This window comes from Cygnus atratus, chromosome 11 (assembly GCF_013377495.2).
Source record: "Cygnus atratus isolate AKBS03 ecotype Queensland, Australia chromosome 11, CAtr_DNAZoo_HiC_assembly, whole genome shotgun sequence".
Taxonomy (NCBI): Eukaryota; Metazoa; Chordata; class Aves; order Anseriformes; family Anatidae; genus Cygnus; species Cygnus atratus.
In genome coordinates, this window is record NC_066372.1 from 1,826,635 (window position 1) to 1,844,776 (window position 18,142).

General features: G+C 43.5%; 1 protein-coding gene across 2 annotated transcripts in view; it reads left to right on the forward strand.

Annotated features, from left to right (window-relative positions):
* Positions 1 to 7,407: 7,407 nt before the first annotated feature.
* Positions 7,408 to 18,142, forward strand: part of SCG3 (secretogranin III) — a 30,160-nt gene continuing 19,425 nt past the window's right edge. For both annotated transcript variants that reach the window (XM_035554128.2, XM_035554129.2), the window contains exons 1-8: positions 7,408 to 7,680; positions 8,377 to 8,429; positions 9,019 to 9,064; positions 9,179 to 9,394; positions 10,448 to 10,590; positions 11,738 to 11,899; positions 12,217 to 12,394; positions 14,278 to 14,394. In XM_035554128.2, coding sequence (XP_035410021.1) covers positions 7,596 to 7,680; positions 8,377 to 8,429; positions 9,019 to 9,064; positions 9,179 to 9,394; positions 10,448 to 10,590; positions 11,738 to 11,899; positions 12,217 to 12,394; positions 14,278 to 14,394 — 1,000 coding nt within the window. In that variant the 5' untranslated portion in view covers positions 7,408 to 7,595. The remainder of the gene's footprint in view (positions 7,681 to 8,376; positions 8,430 to 9,018; positions 9,065 to 9,178; positions 9,395 to 10,447; positions 10,591 to 11,737; positions 11,900 to 12,216; positions 12,395 to 14,277; positions 14,395 to 18,142) is intronic.

The following is an 18,142-nucleotide window of genomic DNA, read 5'->3' on the forward strand; positions in this document are numbered from 1 at the left end:
CCCGGCCCGCGACGAGGCCGCGCCCACCTCGGCGCCCGCTTCCGGGGCCGCCCCGCGGCGGGACACGGCACTGGGCCGCCAGGGGGCGCTGCGCCGTGAGCCGGGGTGGGAGGGGCCCGGTGGGCGGGGCTAGATTCTGGGCGGGGTGGCGGTGGGCGGGGCTCGCGGCCCCGGGGCCGTGAAGGGAGGCCCCGCCCCTTTTCCGTGGAAGGGGCTCGCCGTAACGAAATTCACCCTCCTTTTTGAAAAAACTTCTTTGAAAAACTTCTCGTTTTTGTCTCAGCCCAAAAGAGCTTTGATGGGGGCGGTGGTTGGATGGATTTTTCTTCTAGCAGTGGTGGGGGAGAAGCTGAGGTGGTCAAATTGCAAAGAAAAAATCTCTGGAGAAAAAAAAATGGAGAAAAAAGATTCTCCGTCCCCAAGACACGGCTGGTAAAGAAACCGTGAAGGTGGTGGGAGCCAGGGGCTGGCTTCCAGTCAGAAAAACATCCGAACAGGGGCAGGCTGAGGGCAGAAGCTTTAAAAGTGTTAAATTTGGCATTTCCAGGACGCCGAGTTAAAAGATTTATACTGGTAGTTTTTAAAGGTTTTCTTTGTTTTAAGAAATGCATTGGCTAAGAATATCTCAACTAAGAGTCACTCATGCAAAGACAGAATACTATCTCACAGAAGCTGAAAAACCTTCTAAGCCTTGAGGACCAAACCTGTAAGCGCAGCAAGTTGGGAGAATCACAGAATCACAGAATCGTCTAGGTTGGAAGAGACCTCCAAGATCACCTAGTCCAACCTCTGACTTAACACTAACAAGTCCTCCACTAAACCATATCACTAAGCTCTACATCTAAACGTCTTTTAAAGACCTCCAGGGATGGTGACTCAACAACTTCCCTGGGCAGTCCATTCCAATGCCTAACAACCCTTTCCGTAAAGAAGTTCTTCCTAATATCCAACCTAAACCACCCCTGGCGCAACTTTAGCCCATACCCCTCGTCCTGTCACCAGGCACGTGGGAGAATAGACCAACCCCCACCTCGCCACAGCCTCCTTTAAGGTACCTGTAGAGTGCAATAAGGTCGCCCCTGAGCCTCCTCTTCTCCAGGCTGAACAATCCCAGCTCCCTCAGCCGCTCCTCGTAAGACTTGTTCTCCAGACCCCTCACCAGCTTCGTTGCCCTTCTCTGGACTCTCTCAAGCACCTCCATGTAGTGAGGGGCCCAAAACTGAACACAGTGCTGGAGGTGCGGCCTCACCAGAGCCGAGTACAGGGGGACAATCACTTCCCTAGCCCTGCTGGCCACAGTGCTTCTTATACAAGCCAGGATGCTGTTGGCCTTTTTGGCCACCTGAGCACACTGCTGGCTCATATTCAGCCGACTATCAACCAATACTCCCAGGTCCTTCTCTGCCAGGCAGCTTTCCAACCACTCATCTCCCAGCCTGTAGCGCTGCTTGGGGTTGTTGTGCCCCAGGTGCAGGACCCAGCACTTGGCCTTGTTGAACTTCATACAGTTGACCTCAGCCCATCGGTCCAGCCTATCCAGATCCTCCTGCAGAGCCTTCCTACCCTTGAGCAGAGCGACACACGCACCTAACTTGGTGTCATCTGCAAACTTACTGAGGGTGCACTCGATCCCCTCATCCAGATCATCCATAAAGATATTGAAGAGGACTGGCCCCAGTACTGAGCCCTGGGGGACGCCACTAGTGAGCGGCCTCCAACTGGATTTCACTCCATTCACCACAACTCTTTGGGCCGGGCTCTCCAGCCAGTTTCTAACCCAACGAAGCGTACGCCAGTCCAAGCCAAGAGCAGCCAGTTTCTTGAGGAGAATGTTGTGGGAAACGGTGTCAAAAGCCTTACTGAAATCAAGGTAGACCACATCCACAGCCTTTCCCTCATCCACTAAGCGTGTCACTTTGTCATAGAAGGAGATCAGGTTCGTCAAGCAGGACCTGCCTTTCATAAACCCATGCTGACTGGGCCTGATCGCCTGGTTGCCCTGTAAGTGCCGCATGATGACACTCAAGATAATCTGCTCCATGAGCTTCCCTGGCACTGAGGTCAAACTAACAGGCCTATAGTTCCCCGGGTCTACCCTCTGGCCCTTCTTGTAGATGGGCATCACGTTTGCTAGCCGCCAGTCGACTGGGACCTCCCCTGATAGCCAGGACTGCCGATAAATGATGGAAAACGGCTTAGCCAGCTCCTCCGCCAGTTTCCTCAGTACCCTCAGGTGGATCCCATCCGGCCCCATCGACTTGCATACATCCAAGTGCTGTAGCAGATCGCCAACCATTTCCTCGTGGATTATGAGGGCCACATTCTGCTCCCCATCCCCTTCCACCACCTCAGGGTACTGGGTATCCAGAGAACAACTGGTTTTGCCACTAAAGACTGAGGCAAAGAAGGCATTAAGCACCTCAGCCTTTTCCTCATCTCTTGTAACTAAGTTTCCCCCCGCATCCAGTAAAGGATGGAGATTCTCCTTAGTCCTCCTTTTTGTGTTAATGTATTTATAAAAACACTTTTTGTTATCTTTAGCAGCAGTAGCCAGATTGAGCTCCAGATGAGTTTTGGCCTTTCTAATTTTGTCCCTCCGCAGCCTCGCAACATCCTTATAGTCCTCCTGAGTGGCCCGCCCTCTTTTCCAAAGATTATAAACCCTCTTTTTTCTCCTAAACTCAAGCCACAACTCGCTGGTCAGCCAGGCCAGTCTTCTTCCGCGCCGGCTTGTCTTTGGGCACGTGGGGACAGACCGCTCCTGAGCCATTAAAATTTCCTTCTTGAAGAGTGCCCAGCCTTCCTGGACTACTCTGCCCTCCAGAACCACCTCCCAAGGGACTCTGCCAACCAGTGTCTGAACAGCTCAAAGTCAGCCCTCCAGAAGTCCAAGACAGCGGTTTTTCTGGTCCCCTTCCTGACTTCATCAAGAATAGAGAACTCTACCATTTCGTGGTCACTCTGCCCAAGACAGCTCCCGACCACCACATCTCCCACCAGTCCTTCTCTGTTTGTGAACAGAAGGTCTAGCAGGGCACCTCCCCTGGTAGGCTCACTAACCAGCTGCGTCAGGAAGCTATCTTCCACGCTCTCCAGAAACCTCCTAGACTGCTTTCTCTGGGCTGTGTTGTGCTTCCGGGATATGTCTGGGAAGTTGAAGTCCCCCACGAGAACAAGCGCTGACGATTTCGCAACTTCTGCCAGCTGCCTGTAGAACTCCTCATCCGTCTCCTCATCCTGATTTGGCGGTCTATAACAGACCCCCACCAGGATGCTTGCCTTGTTGGCCTTCCCGCTGATCCTAACCCATAGGGACTCAACCTTATCATTCCCAGCCTCAAGTTCCACAACATCAAAACACTCTCTAATATAGAGAGCCACACCACCACCCCTTCTGTGCTGCCTGTCCCTTCTGAAGAGCCTATAGCCAGATATTGCAGCACTCCAGCCATGAGAGTGGTCCCACCACGTTTCCGTGATGGCAACCAAGTCATAGCCTGCCTGCTGCACAATGGCTTCCAGCTCCTCTTGTTTGTTACCCATGCTGCGTGCATTAGTGTAGATGCACTTCAGTTGGGCCATTGCCTTCTACCCCGGCCATACCATTGTTCCCCCTGGCACACCTCTAACAAGTCTTATTTCAGCCCCATCCCCCTTCTTACCTAGCTTAAAGCCCTCTCAATGAGCCCTGCCAGCTCCTGGGCTAGGATCCGTTTTCCCCTTAGAGATAGGTGGGACCCGTCTGCGGCCATCAGGCCGGGTGCCGAGTAAAGCGCCCCATGGTCAAAAAAAACAAAATTTCTGTGTTGGCACCAGCCTCTGAGCCACGTGTTTATCAGGTGGGCTTTCCGTGTCCTCTCTGTACCCCTCCCTGCCACTGTAGGGATGGACGAAAACACCACCTGTACTCCCGCTCCATCCACTAACCATTCCAGTCCCCTAAAGTCCCGTTTGATAGCCTGCAGGCTTCTCTCTTCAATATTATCACTGCCAGCTTGGACTATCAAAAGAGGATAGTAATCAGAGGGGCGAACCAGCTTGGGAAACTTTCTGGCAACATCCCTGACCCTGGCCCCAGGGAGGCAGCAGACTTCCCTACGGGTAGGGTCAAGCCGACAAATCGGGCCTTCTGTTCCCTTGAGAAGGGAGTCACCTACAACAATTACCCTTCTATCTTTCTTGGTGGAGGCAGTCTTGAGGCGTGGAGTCGACTTCCTCACCCTAGTCATCCTCCTGGGTAGACTTTCTACCTCCTCCTCACCCACCGGTCTCTCAAGCTCCAGGGCCTCAATTCTGTTGTGTAAGGGCACCTGGGAAGGTGAGGCCGGTAGGCGGGGGTGTTGCCTGCGAGGTTGAGCAGGGACCTGTCTCCATTCCTCCTCAACTCCTAGGTCCCCTCCCTCTGCCCGACAGCGACAGAACAGGGGGTCCACCCCCATTTGGGGTGTCTCACCCCGGTACCTCTCCTTCAGGCCTTGCAGGGATTTGCTCCACCAGTCTATCTCCCGCTCATACTTCCTGATGGCCCTCAACCTCTCCTCCTCCTCCTTGAGCTCTGCCACCAGGCGGACCAGGTCATCCACCTGCTCACACCTCACACACACAGTATCTCTGCCTCCCTCAGATGACAGCAACAGGCTCAGACACTCCCTGCATCCAGAGACCTGAACTGCCGCATTTTTGAGTGGGTAGACAGTCTGGGTGGTTACAGACTTTCTAGAGAGAGCTCTCTGCCTGGTGTAGACCATTGCAGCCTAGCTAGTGGTAGACAGCCGTCAGATGAGTTGTTCTTATGGGCGGGACACCCATATGATGGGCCGCCCTTCTGATGCGCCACGCCCTGTTCACCACGCACCTGGTCACTCGCGCTCCCTAGGGGCTGCTTTTGAATGTCAGGGTAGAGGGGCATTGCTGGCTCCGCCTACACCTCGTCAGCCTTCCTCGCGAGGGCTGCCGGGTCCTGGCAGCTCCCTAGGCTGCCTCGAGTGGCCTCGATGCTGGAAAAAAAGCCCTGCCCGCCTCTATCCCCCGCTCCGCTGCAGAATGCGTCTGCCCCAGAGCCGATCACCTTGGAGAAGCTGCAGGTAAAGGTGCTGGAGCTTGAACCAGTACTGTGATGTCCCCAGCTTGGCACTTAGCACCGCTTTAAGGCCTGGAGTCCTAATCACCTGAGATGGGATACAAATAAACACTTTCTGTAGGATGACTTTTAGCGTACAAGCCCTCAGGCTTCTGCATCATTAATTTCTCGTAGTGTTGATGATGGCATTGAAATGAAGAGGAATATTCATAGTGCACACATATGTGCAAAATACGTGACTTACTGTCAGATGGTTAGAGATATTTCTAATGCCTTGCATAAAGATTTCCCAGTACTTCTTTACTTCTTTTCCAACATTTTTTGTTTCCTTTTAGGCTACAGAATCTTTAGCTTATCGTTTAGCATAGTATGAGCTGAAGCAAAGAAAGCAAATTCACTGAAGTATGAGAATTTTACCATCTAGGCATCAACTTGGCAAGGTGAGGTTTTGTTGTTGTTAGGTTTTCTTCTGCTTTCATCTCCTTTCTGTTTTCATCAGCTAGATGAAAAACCTTGAAGTGTGGTTATAAAACAACTGTAAAAATAGCACTGAGAGCATTTCAGTTATTTTTCTAGGCTCTCTATCAACTGCCTTCACCACAGTAAAAAAGCACTCTAATTGCCATTCCTGTAAGTTCTCCTTGGCATCTGATAGGCAAGTGGTATTCTTCCTGGCTCATGAATCATTACTGGAAATACATAGTTCTAGAATAGAAAATGGATTGATTGTGCAGGAGCCAAAATAGACTCCAAAATAGAAGAACTTATGCTCTTCTCTGGATTGTCTCTGCACTGTGAAGAGGAGTGTGTAATAGTATATGATGTAAATGATGCCAAATGAAAACAGAGATGTAGTGAGAAACAAAGGCAGCACTTTCCCCCAGTCATTTTCTATGATGATTAAACATATTTTCTTGCAATTAGCAGAGATGATATGCTGTCACGTGTCATACAAGCTCCCCAGGGCACTAGTAAGGAGCACTGAGTCAAATGCACAAAAGCAGACCACGGCACTGCAGGTGCGCTCGGTGCCTGCCCGCTGCAGGCACGCCTGTGAGTGCCTTGTCCCTGTGTACGGTCTTTGTTGCCTGACTGAACATGGAGCTGATTTGTGCCTGAAAATTTAGGCTCGGCTTTCCTGGCATGCTTTCTCACCTACAGTTTCAAGAACTAGAGTGGCTACTGAAGTCTTACTCTTTTTCAGTAAGGGCAGGTTTTGAATTCCTTTCTCTCCCCCAACACTCCCAGCTCCTACAGAGTCCTCCATCAGTTCTTGTTAGAGAGGCTCGGCAAAGCTGGAAGTGATTTAGCTCCAGGGAAACAACAACCCGTATGGAATTAGGAAATAATATAGGAAAGATTTCACATTAATAGAAGCATTTATCATAGAAACATAGTTGTATGTAAAATGTTTTTGCATACAACTTTTTTTACGTACAACTTTTTTTACATACAACCATGCTTGAAAAGTTTTTGTCTAAAATATCCCTGGTACAGGCTCCAAGAATAGGAGCTATGCGATAGGTGAGGATTTGGGGGTTATCAGTGTATTACTGAAAGTTCTTTTCTCTGGATCTGTGGATCACTGGCAGATTAATTTTAAAAAGCAAGTCTGAAATAACCTAGAGCTTCCGATGTTATCATTATTTAATGTAAATGATATGAAAAGCGTAAGTATTAAGTATAGTGGTTGCTAACATGGGAAAATAAAGGAATTGCAGTATTTTCTGGTGCTTATGGTACAACTAATTATCATTCTCCTGGTTTATGTTTTTTCCCAGCTTATTATTATAATAATTTTTATATACTAGTAAGAAACTGAACAGTTAAGCTGTATTCTTGGTTTTCAGGTGTAAATGCACGGATCCTCTTAGTGCCTTCAAAGAGAGCTTTTGGCCAATATTTTTAGCAGCCTCAACACCAAGTATTGTGGCGCTCTGAGATTTCTTGAGGTAGAATGTTTTCAGCTGACCCCTGCATGTCTGCAGTTATGGCTACAAGATGAAAAGGCCTTTTTTTGAAGAAAACTGCCGTTGTTTAGCTCCCACTCAGGAAGCAGACCCTACAGTCCTGAAAAGCGATCCCCCAGCCCTTCGGGAACTCCCTCACGCCTCAGGGCGGCCCGACCCGGCCGCGGGGCTCACCCCGGTGCCCCGGGGCGCCGGGCGCGGGGCGGGACGCGCATGCGCGGCCGGCCGCGGGCCGCCCCCGGCCCCTCCCTGTCTCCCGGGGCGGCTCCGGCCGGCTGCTGCCGCTTCAGCACCGCGCCGCTGGACAGCGCCCGGGGGCGGGGCGGGGGGCGGGGCCTGGCGGCGAGGGGCGGGGCCTGGCGGGGCGGGCAGCGGAGCCCCCGGCAGCGGCCCCGGCCCCGAGCCGCGCTCGCCCTCCGCGGGCGCCGGGCAGCAGCAGCAGCAGCAGCACCAGCATCGACAGCAGCAGCGGCACCAGCACCAGCATCGACAGCAGCAGCGGCAGCAGCAGCAATAGCAGGGGCGGCAGCAGCGGCAGCAGCAGGATGTTCCTCAAGCTGGCCGTCGTGGTGCAGGTGCTGTCGCTGATGGCGAGCCGGGGGCACGGCTTCCCGAAGCCCGGGGGCAAAGGTAAGCCGCTCCGCTCTGCCGTCGTCCCCGAGCTGGGGGGAGTGTTTTGCAGGGGACGGGGAGAGGAAAGCCAAAACTTTCCTTCTGCTTGGCTACAGGCAGGTGGATCCTGTAGACATGATATTCCTGGCGCGAGGCGGTGGGTGGCTGAAGTTGCGATCTGATACCGGCTTCGGTGTCTGGTACTCGGCTGCAAGTGAGGAGAGCGGTGCTGGCACTGGGAGAGGCTCCGAGTTTGGCGTTCTGTTCCAAGCTATGTTCCACCACTCTGCAGCAGCCTTCAGGCCTCTCGCTCTCAGTCTCCCCTGGTATTCTGGGTGTCACGGATTCTTAATCTCTGGGCTGTGCCAATCCGATTATTGCTATTTCAGTCAATCTCTTACAGCGTTTTCCACCCGATTCATCTATGAGTTTTCTCATCAGAAAGGGGTTACTGAGCATCTGTATTTCTGTCTTTTACAGAACCTCTCCCTCTGCCCCAAATAATCGTGCTTTGTTTAAATATTTGACATTTAAAATCCCCATTCTCCTAGGAAAACTGATTTTATTTTTTTTATAAGAACTCGCAGTTAGCATCATATTTAAGACACCATGTTTTATGTGACAAAACTACCAATTAAGAAAAAATGTGTTGCCTCTTTGGAGTCACTTGCATCATGTAACTGAATATATGTGTGTGTATATTTTTAATTCTAGATAAAGCTATACACAACAGACAATTAAGTGTAGAAAGACCTTTGGAGGAACAGGTAGGTAAAATAAAAAAATATTTTAGATTTTTTTTTTGTTTGTATTTTCATAATATTTTCAGCATTCAAATGCAAGATACATGAATATCCTGATGGCTTAACAAATGACATAAAAAGGGATTCATCACTAAAGCAAATACTGATGTTCTTTAGGTACAAAATAAAGTTTCAATAATTTTAAATAAATTCTTTATAGGGTTTTACTGTCCAAGATCCCCAAAGCAGGTCATCAGCTCTGGCAGCTGACATGCGTGGAACCCCTTTGTGTTGAGATCCTAAGGGAGGGAGTACAGTGAGAGCTTAGGCTGAAGAAGGGAAACATCACTGGTATTTGTCCTTAAATGAAAAGTCTATTACAGCTTCTTGTAATGTCTGATTCTGATCAGAGAATGTGGTGGTAATGATGAAAAGTGCCAAGAGTTTACACATGTTCCAATTATTAAGGCAAACTTCATGCTAAGAACAAAGATCAGGGATTAAGGCTTTTGCTGGTAAATAAAGTAAGAGATAATACATTTTAGTGTATTTATTCTTTCTGCCTCTGTTTGTTGTTGATGTTGTTTTAATTTATTTTATTTTCATATATCAGATTGCTGAAGCTGAGGCAGACAAGAATAGGAAAATAGTTCCCACAGGTAAAACACCTCTTTCCTGGTTTTATAGTGTGTTGGTTTTTGTTTTTTGTTTTTTTTTTTCATAATGGCATTCAAAGAGGTAAAAAATTTTATATCATGTGATATATTTTCCAGAAAATAAGCCAGAGTTCAGGAATTATTCCTTTGCTGATGACTTGAATCTGCTAAAGTCAGTAGCAGAAAGAGAGAGGAATGAAAAAGAAAGGGAATCAATTAGAAGCTCTTTGTATGAACAGCAATTGGCCATTGATGATGCGGACTCCACCAAGAACCGCAGGGTTGTGGATGACTATGACTCTACTAAAAGTGGACTGGATTATAAATTCCAAGGTATTCTATAATCACCTTTAAGTAACACTTAGGTTAGACTTCTCTTGCAAACTGATTGTAATAATGGGTATTGCATTCATCACTAAACATGAGCTGTATTTGTTCCTGCAGTGCAATTTCGGTTATTTCCAGTTGTAGAAGCCTGTCATATTGCAATTAGGTTTTGAAACATAATACAAAAGAATTGCTACTGTTGATTATTACACTCATCTTCCATAGAAGGAAAATCCAACTGTAATTTGCATCATGTTTTTTAGAGCTTTAGATTTGATGAAAGAAAATGGGACATATTTTTAAATGAAAATGTGATTTATTCTGGTTTGAAAGGGAGAAGTACTTTTATAGAGAGATAAATCACATACATTTATTTCAATTGTTATGTCTGTTAGATAATTCTCCTTATCACATAGCTAAAAGAAAAGAAGTTACTGAAAGACAAAGAATACTTGCCTTTACTATAGGAGTTGTTAATTGACTTGTAGTTTGAGTCCTCTGAGAGCTGAAAGAAGAATTTAGCTCAGGATATTTTTAATTATATGAGAGTGTACTGATCACAGATCAAAGCTTACTCATAGTATTCACATTCTCAGTGGTCACAATGATATTATTTAACAAAAGTAATGATTACATAATTAAAACTTAATTTGATGAAATCCAAACAAGAATATAATACGCTGTTTGTTATGACATGTTTTATTCTAAGTAGCCATACAATGAAGGCAAATACCAGGAAGAGGTACATAAACAGATATGTGAACAATATTCTCTCACTCTTACAAATTTTTCTACGAGCAGAGTATGTTCCTGACATTTGTATCTGCTCTTACAAAAGAGCCTGTTATAAAGACATTTTTCATCTGTAGAAAATGGACACGAAGAATGTTTCATTGGGACTGATGCATGCAAAGTGCGTATCAAAGTATGTTCCTAATGTGTGTTTAAAAATACAGCTTTGTTCTGAAGAGAAAAAGATACAGGCAAACATTTTTTTGCAAGATGTCTAATCCAAATGAGTTAGGACAGTTAGCACACAGTTAAACTGTAATCCTTTAGATGATCCAGATGGCCTTCATCAATTAGATGGCACTCCTTTGACTGCTGAAGACATAGTTCAAAAAATTGCTACGAGAATCTATGAGGAAAATGATAGAGGAGTGTTTGACAAGATCGTTTCAAAACTTCTAAGTCTGGGGCTAGTAAGTATCTTGTTAATACTTCATTCAGCTGTGTTGTGGGTTGGTTTAATGCTCTTTTAGACAGTTTGGATGAACACTATGCCCAGTGAATGATGCTGACTTGAAAGAAAATTAATGAGATTCAGGCTCTAGGCAAGCTTCTTGACTCCTTTCTGCACATTAGTTTAGGTCTGCAACAACATTGCTGCTATTGTGATAGCTTTGCAACAAAACATGCCAAACTGTAGAGTGTTCCTGATGTGGAGAAAGCATTTGTGGATTGTGCTCCTCCATATAAGCCCTAATTTTTTCCTTTTAATTTCTCTTCTGATTCTCAAGTAGGTCTGTACTATTATCAATTAATTTTGGACATTTATGGAGAAAGGTCTGAGCTCATTCCTGGTCCACCTGCTAATTATAATAATCAGAGGACATATAATGATGCTGATTAGCTGAGGATACATTTCTCATTGTTGCTGAATTGTAACAAGATTGGGTTTTACTCTGTTCTCTGGATATCTCAATGGTTTTAGCTATTGCGATATGGAATCCTTATATTTTAGTATACTAGTCTTATCTTTTCTGCACTAGAATTTGCAATCAGCTATTGCATGCTGAATCCCACTGATTACAAAGGGAGGTGTGTGGGGACAGCTGCATAGTACACTTGTCATTCAAGTGACAGCTGTTACGAAGCAAAGAAAAAACATTTTGAAGATGCTGCAGAAAGCTATTGGCGTTTTTCCTCCCTATATTACTGTATTCTGTTGTAGTAGCTCATAGATATGTATGTTGTTGCAGAAAATGTGTGTGTGTATATATATATACGCAGTTACACTGCACTTGCGGTTCCATCTTTCAAGCTGGACCCCGTTGTGTTAAGCCCTACAGGGTTATATTTTCCTTTTGGCTACATTGGAGCTGAGGGGGGGGGGGGGGGTTATGCACACATATTTGATGTGTGTTTGCATGTGTTTTTTGTGTGTCCATCTCTCTCAATGTATACACACACACAAAACAGTGAATGTATTACACCCAATTTGTCTATGCTCAGCTTTGAAGCAAACAGGTTTGAAGCAAACTGTTTAAAAAGCTCAGGTTTCATATTGGCATTCATTCTAAGAAAACCACAATATTCTATAAGTACTCTGCACAAATATTTTAACAGATCACAGAGAGCCAGGCCTATACCCTAGAAGATGAAGTGGCAGAGGTTTTACAACAGCTAATTGCAAATGAAGCAAAGGATCGTGAGAAGGAGTCTGAAGATTTTGATTACCCTCCAAGCACAGCAGACAGTGATACAAAGGAAAAGCAACACGAAAAAGTGGTAATTTCTTAGCTAATAATTTTGACTCATTCAGTAAACAGTACAAGTAGACTGCTTCGCTTTAGGGAATAATTAGTTCAATCTGGAAAGTAAAGATGTTCTAAAAGTAATTCCATAAGACAGAAGAATGAATAGTGTATTATGTTGAATTTTAAGCTAGATTCCAAACTGAAATAACTTTGAAAAAACAGTCTAGTTTTCACTTGGTAGATAGGAAAATGTTGGTGTAAGATGATAATACTATTTATTGCTCAATTATCTCTATCGCCAAATGCAATGTGCTCATCGATTTATCTATTTTTATGTCTTTTGTGGAGACATCAAGCAAAACTGATCAGGATAGTTTCACTAATGGGGAAATTGATGATACACTGGATAACACGTGGTCATCATCCAATATCTTGGAAAGAAGAAATGAGCTGCCTTCTGAAGATAATTTTGAAGACCTGCAATACTTTCCAAACTTCTATGCACTATTAAGAAGTCTAAATTCAGGTGAGCTTATCGTGGGTGTACAGGAACATTTAGGGAAAAAGTAGAAAATTATACTCTTTGTTTGTTTTCTCCAACTCTTTTCCCCTCCATTCTGCACAGCTCCCGTAATTGCTTTAAAAATGTTCTCTAAGATGCATAGCATAAACTCATTTTATTTGTGAATATGACAAAACGTTGGGAAGAATGTCACTCAGAACTGCAAACAGTGTGACCTCTGTTGCCCATCCAATCTTGGGCCACACGATTTAGGAATCCTGAATTCTTTGCATTGTTGATGGGCATGATGAAAAACTGGAAAATTGTTTTCTCCAGAGGCCTTTCCTGTAACGTCCTTTTCTTCTAAGCCAACAGAGATACGAGCAAGCCACAGTAGAATCCTCACAGTGATGCTACCAGTAAATGAGTCAGAGCCTCTCAGCCTTTTCACAAACCACAGGTTTGCTGTTTATTGCAGTGAAAGCTCTGCACGTCTCTTCCTATTCCGGTGCTAGACATTACTGCCTTCCAATTAGTGAAAGCAAGATCATGGCATCTCGCCACAGCCCCTTTGTCAGCATGCTCTGCCACACACCCACTCTTACTCTCTGCAGCCAGCATGTCTTCAGCACAGTCAGCAATAATTTATTCTGTGGATTCCTTGTCCTGCAGGAGCCTTAATCTGTCCTCAAACTGTCCCCATAAGTACTTGAGTGGAGAACCAGAATGAAAAACCTGAGGGCATGTTTTGCTGAAATCCAGTCTAGAAACCTCATATTATTCTTGTTGTTCTTTTAATTTTCCCTTGATAGTTTTGAATGCTATTCCTTCTCCTTTTTCTATTCACAAAGCAGAACAGCATAAGGGGTTTAACAGGTAATCAAGCAAACAGAATCAGGTCCCACAAGGCACATCTCTGCCTTGTCTCCTGCTTTATCCTGTTCACCTGCCAACTTTTATCATGGTGGAGGAGAGGAGATTCAATTGCATTCTACAGATGTGTGTTAAATTGCAGAGAGCAATTTTAAAACCTGTTCAGTAGCTCTCCAAAGGGGCTGGCCCTCTGCCAAGGCTGGGAGTATGTTTTTGACCATCCCTGTCTGCAAGTGCACCTGGCTCTGTTGGGTCCTGTGACAACCAGGGATGCAGAAAGAGCCTGTGTAACTCTGTGGTGAGAGAGTTTCATGCTGCTAATGCAGAAATAGCAGTAATAGTGCTCAGCAGATAAATGCAGTGGAAAAAGAAAGCTAAGAATCATTGCTCACGAAGATATTCAGCGATACATATGGACAAGAAACATGGATTTTTATCATAAAAATCATTGTTTATGTCCTATTCTGGAGTCATGATCGTCCCAACCATGTAATATTATATTTTTTCCCAGTTCCTCAGTCATGGTCTTGTGCACTATAACAATCTCATTTGAGACACTTGCCAGTAAATCCAAAGGGTCTCTGAGCCATCTTCATGTTAAAGAGCCAGATCAATCCACTGAGTAGTTCACTGACAAATAAAAGAAAAAGATTGTAGAAGACTGTGCCTATATCTGCTCACTGCTTTTTGAACTTTGTCAAGTCACTTATCTCAGTGTGCTTAACTTTCCTATCCACAAAATGAAATTAATACAATTTTATTTCTATAACATAGAACTTCAAGACAAAAAGCTGTAAAGAAGAGACAAACCCCAAAGTTTTAAAGTATGTTCAGATGTACTCTGCAGGAGCAGTTTAAAGGGGAACATAAATAGGATTTCTGTTTGGTAATCCAGCACAGCCTTCCTTTTAGTGTTTTTGTTTTGTTTTGTTTTGTTTTTTTTAATGCATGAAGTTTCTGCAAACAGTTTGCAGAACTGAGTTTTCTGAATTGGCTGAAGTCTTTGACTACCGTTACTTTATACCCTCACACAGAGACAGAGATGAAAGAGAAAGAGACCTTGATAACCATAATGAAAACCCTGATTGATTTTGTGAAGATGATGGTTAAATATGGAACAATCACACCAGAAGAAGGAGTTTCCTATCTGGGTGAGAGTACATACTTTTTGCAACAATATTGTTTATTAATGCTATGTTCTTACTCTACCAACAGTAATAATTATATCATCATCTCCTTTGCTCTTATGAGCCTTGTTTCAGACTTCTTCATTCAAAATGTTAAAGCTGTACTTCTAAATGATTGATCATTCATTATAGCAATGTTGAAATCCATACTGCTTTAATATTTCCATGTAATGATGGAAAGGTTATTTATCAGATATGTATTTAGAGGTTTATTCCACCTTCACACTTGTGAAACGCAATTGATTTTAATTGGTGTTATGTCAGAGGAAGGTTAGCATTTCACTCAGTTATATTCAGGTGGATCAGGTGCCTGAATTTTCCAAAAGGAATCCAATACTTCAGCACCTCTAATGTGTAATCTGTAAATAGCTAGAATAGACAGGACCTAGTGCTATGGACCAAGTTTTACCAAGTAAAACTCTCTCCATCTATGGAAAGCATTACATGTGGGCACAGGAGTAGCTTTTGAAGCTGTCTTTCCTGGATCCATTTTAGAATCTGTAAAATTTTAAAATTTGTACGTTTTTTGTAATTTTTGTTTATGTAATTAGACTTTGTGAAATTGTTACAATTTCCTGAAGAGGGATTTTGGAACAGCTGGGCTTGGTTTGTCTTTGTTTTGTTTTCTCACCAACCTCTCTTTCTGTCTTTTGCAAAATTTTATAATAAATGTTGATAGCCTTTCTACTTAAACAAGCAGAGCTACAGAAGAAGGGTACATCTGCATAAGCGCTCTACAACTCTTTTATTTTTCTAAAGTATTTCTGTTCTAGGCTAGCCTGATAATTTTTTGTTTACAGCAGGGCAATTTCTCAGCTTAATAAATCAGCCTGTCACAGAGTTAGGACTGGCAATGATCTTTCATGACTTCTGTAGATTTGTTTGATATGAATGGTTGAAGGTACGTGATTGATGCTACTGTAACTGTATAGATTGATTACCAATTACTTGGCTGCAAAAAATCCAGTGACTCATGATTCACATTCAGTGCATGATTGTACCTCCCCTCTAAAGAATTCAATATATCTCTGACCAATATTGTCCCTTCATTTTCATTGAGAAGTCCTTGAGTTTTGGAAGATTTGGACATTTGATGCGATACCTGCCTTCCTGTGTGTTTAAGGAAAGATTCACATAATTACACGGTTGATTACAAATGCTGTGATTTCAGTGTCATTCTACAAATTAAGGTAACATGACTTGCGTAGATATTGTCCTCACTGATAGTGTTATGCCAAAACTTAATAGGTTAAATTCATCCCTGACGTAACGTTGCTCAGATAATGGAGTTACACTAGGGATGCATTTTTGCCTGCTAAAATTCAGGGCATTTATTCACATTGGCTTTACTTTGAATAAATAAATACCGTTACTGTGGAAACAAATTGCTATGATGACACAGTACAGAAGGCAGGGATTAGGTTAAGAATTTGAGAGGTCTGATTTAGTCCAGACCAAAAGTAAGGGTACCAATGTAGCCAGACTCTGCCTTGCAAATTAGTGATTTATGGAGAGGTAGATTTTGTACTCCATCAAAGCAACTTACTGTAGTGGAAAAAGCTTTCTTATAGGTCTCACATTGCTTCTGTGGTATTCTTTTTTTAGACTTGCTGTTGAGAAATGACTGTAAAACTGACCTTCATTTATTGAGTTAATATTCTCAAATATTCAAGATCAGCAAACAAAGGAGAAACTTAGCTTCTTGCAGCATCCATAACCATAGCAGCAGTTTTATTGCCACCTTTATTCAACTAAAAGTTACAATATAATAATATACCTAGTATTACGTGAATAGGTACAGTGTTGCTCAATGCAGTCTAGGCTACGGGAATGATGCACTGCTGTGTTCATTTGCAGCAGATGAAGCAATTAGAATAAATTTCTGTCAGAGAGAAGAGATAATTCCAAAAAAAAAAAAAAAAAGGCAGCTTTTAATTGTTCCTTCAGTCCAGAATTAGTGAGCAGATCCCATGCTACTTGGCAGAAATTACCTGCTGGGTCTGGGCAAATGGAAGTATACCCTTATTCTGTTTTATTACAGTAGGAAACTACACAAATTACTTTTCATCACTCTGTGCGTGAAGCCATGCGTAAGCTATGTCCCTGAATTATATATTCAAAATAATAAATCATTTACTGAATCAATTCACAAGCTTTTGTGCCTCTCACACAGAGACAGTAAATTTGAATTCATATACCAGTAACAGCTGGCTTGGGATTTGGAAACCACAGCATTATGTCATCATCATTGTATCCTACTCCAGGGGAAAATATCTTGCTGCTGCAGTGAATGATGTTGTTAGGTTTAGCTTTAAGTTACAAAAGATCTAGCTGCAGTGTGGTGCAAGAAAAGCACACAAGCATCCACATACAAATGCAAGGGAAAGGAAGTTCATGTCTTAATACACATATTCAGTATTATGTAAGACATATTTAGAAGCTTTTCATATGCTAAATAAAATCTGTAACACAAAACACAGAAAGCAAAAAAGCAATTTATCCAGTAAAAGTACTGCCTGTCTTTTTACAGTATGCGTTCAGAAGGTACAGCTCTGGAAGCATTAAAGAGAGGCTGTAACAAACCGATATAAGATGTGCGTTCAGTCAAAAAGCATCATATTTGATAATTGCCCTGCTGATGGAGGACTGCTGCTATCTTCTATCACTTTCTTAGCTATGGATGATGTATTTTGATGTACTGGGAGCAAATTCTTCAGTGGAATAAAAGCCCATGATACATTTCTAGACTGTTCAGAGGCTTTCAGAAATCCTTCTAGAAACCCTTTCTGCCCTCTAAAGACTGAAAGCTGCTTTAAAATCCCTTTTTGCAATGAAAAGAATGGACAAACGGTGGTACAGAAGTCATAAGGTAATCAGTCATAGGACATGGGACCACAGCTACACAAGTGGCTTGTGAATTAGATCCAACTGTGCTATCAATTTATTCACCTATGGGCTGCTTCTCAGGATCCAGAAAATGCTACCCAAATAGCTGAGCTCTTCTTGCTTTCCCCAGCCTGCTAGATGAACAGGCTGTTATCACTGCACAGGTTGAGCATTGGGAGGGAATTAGGACAGTTATTGAAACAATGATTGCTGTTGGCAAGGGTGCAGTGACAGAGTGGACTGAAAGAGCTGGAATCTCTCCACATAATGACCAGAAAGCAGCAAGAAGCTTTCAAAGAAGTTGTGACCGATTCAGCATAAATTATTTCATTATTCATGGCAGTCATACTGTTTCTGTTGCATAAATAGCTGAATTTCCCATGCAGAACTGAAAAGGACTATATCCTTCATGGTGCTGAGTGCCTTGAGGGAACAGTAAATGCTGTTCGAGCCATAGTAAAACTCACTTTGATATCAGCAGAGCAGAATAAGGAATGCATTGCAAACATCCTTACGCTGTTTGAATATTACTTTGTGATTAATATTGCACTTGTCTTCATTTTCCTTTTCTGTCTGATGAGTAGTGTCATGGTGAAGCTTCACTCTTACAGCTTCTCTGTCAGAACCATCAGTCATAGGGCAGATAAGTGTTAAGGAAACACTTCATCTACACTGCATAGCAAAGAGGATTTTTTGTGTGCTGAGTGAGTTTTCCTGCCCGTCAGTCTGTTTTCTAGCTAATTTTAAAATGAAAGCGTATCAGTCCACTACCATCCTAGTAAAAGCTCTGTTTATAGTAAATGCATAAAGAAAAATAATTTTGTAA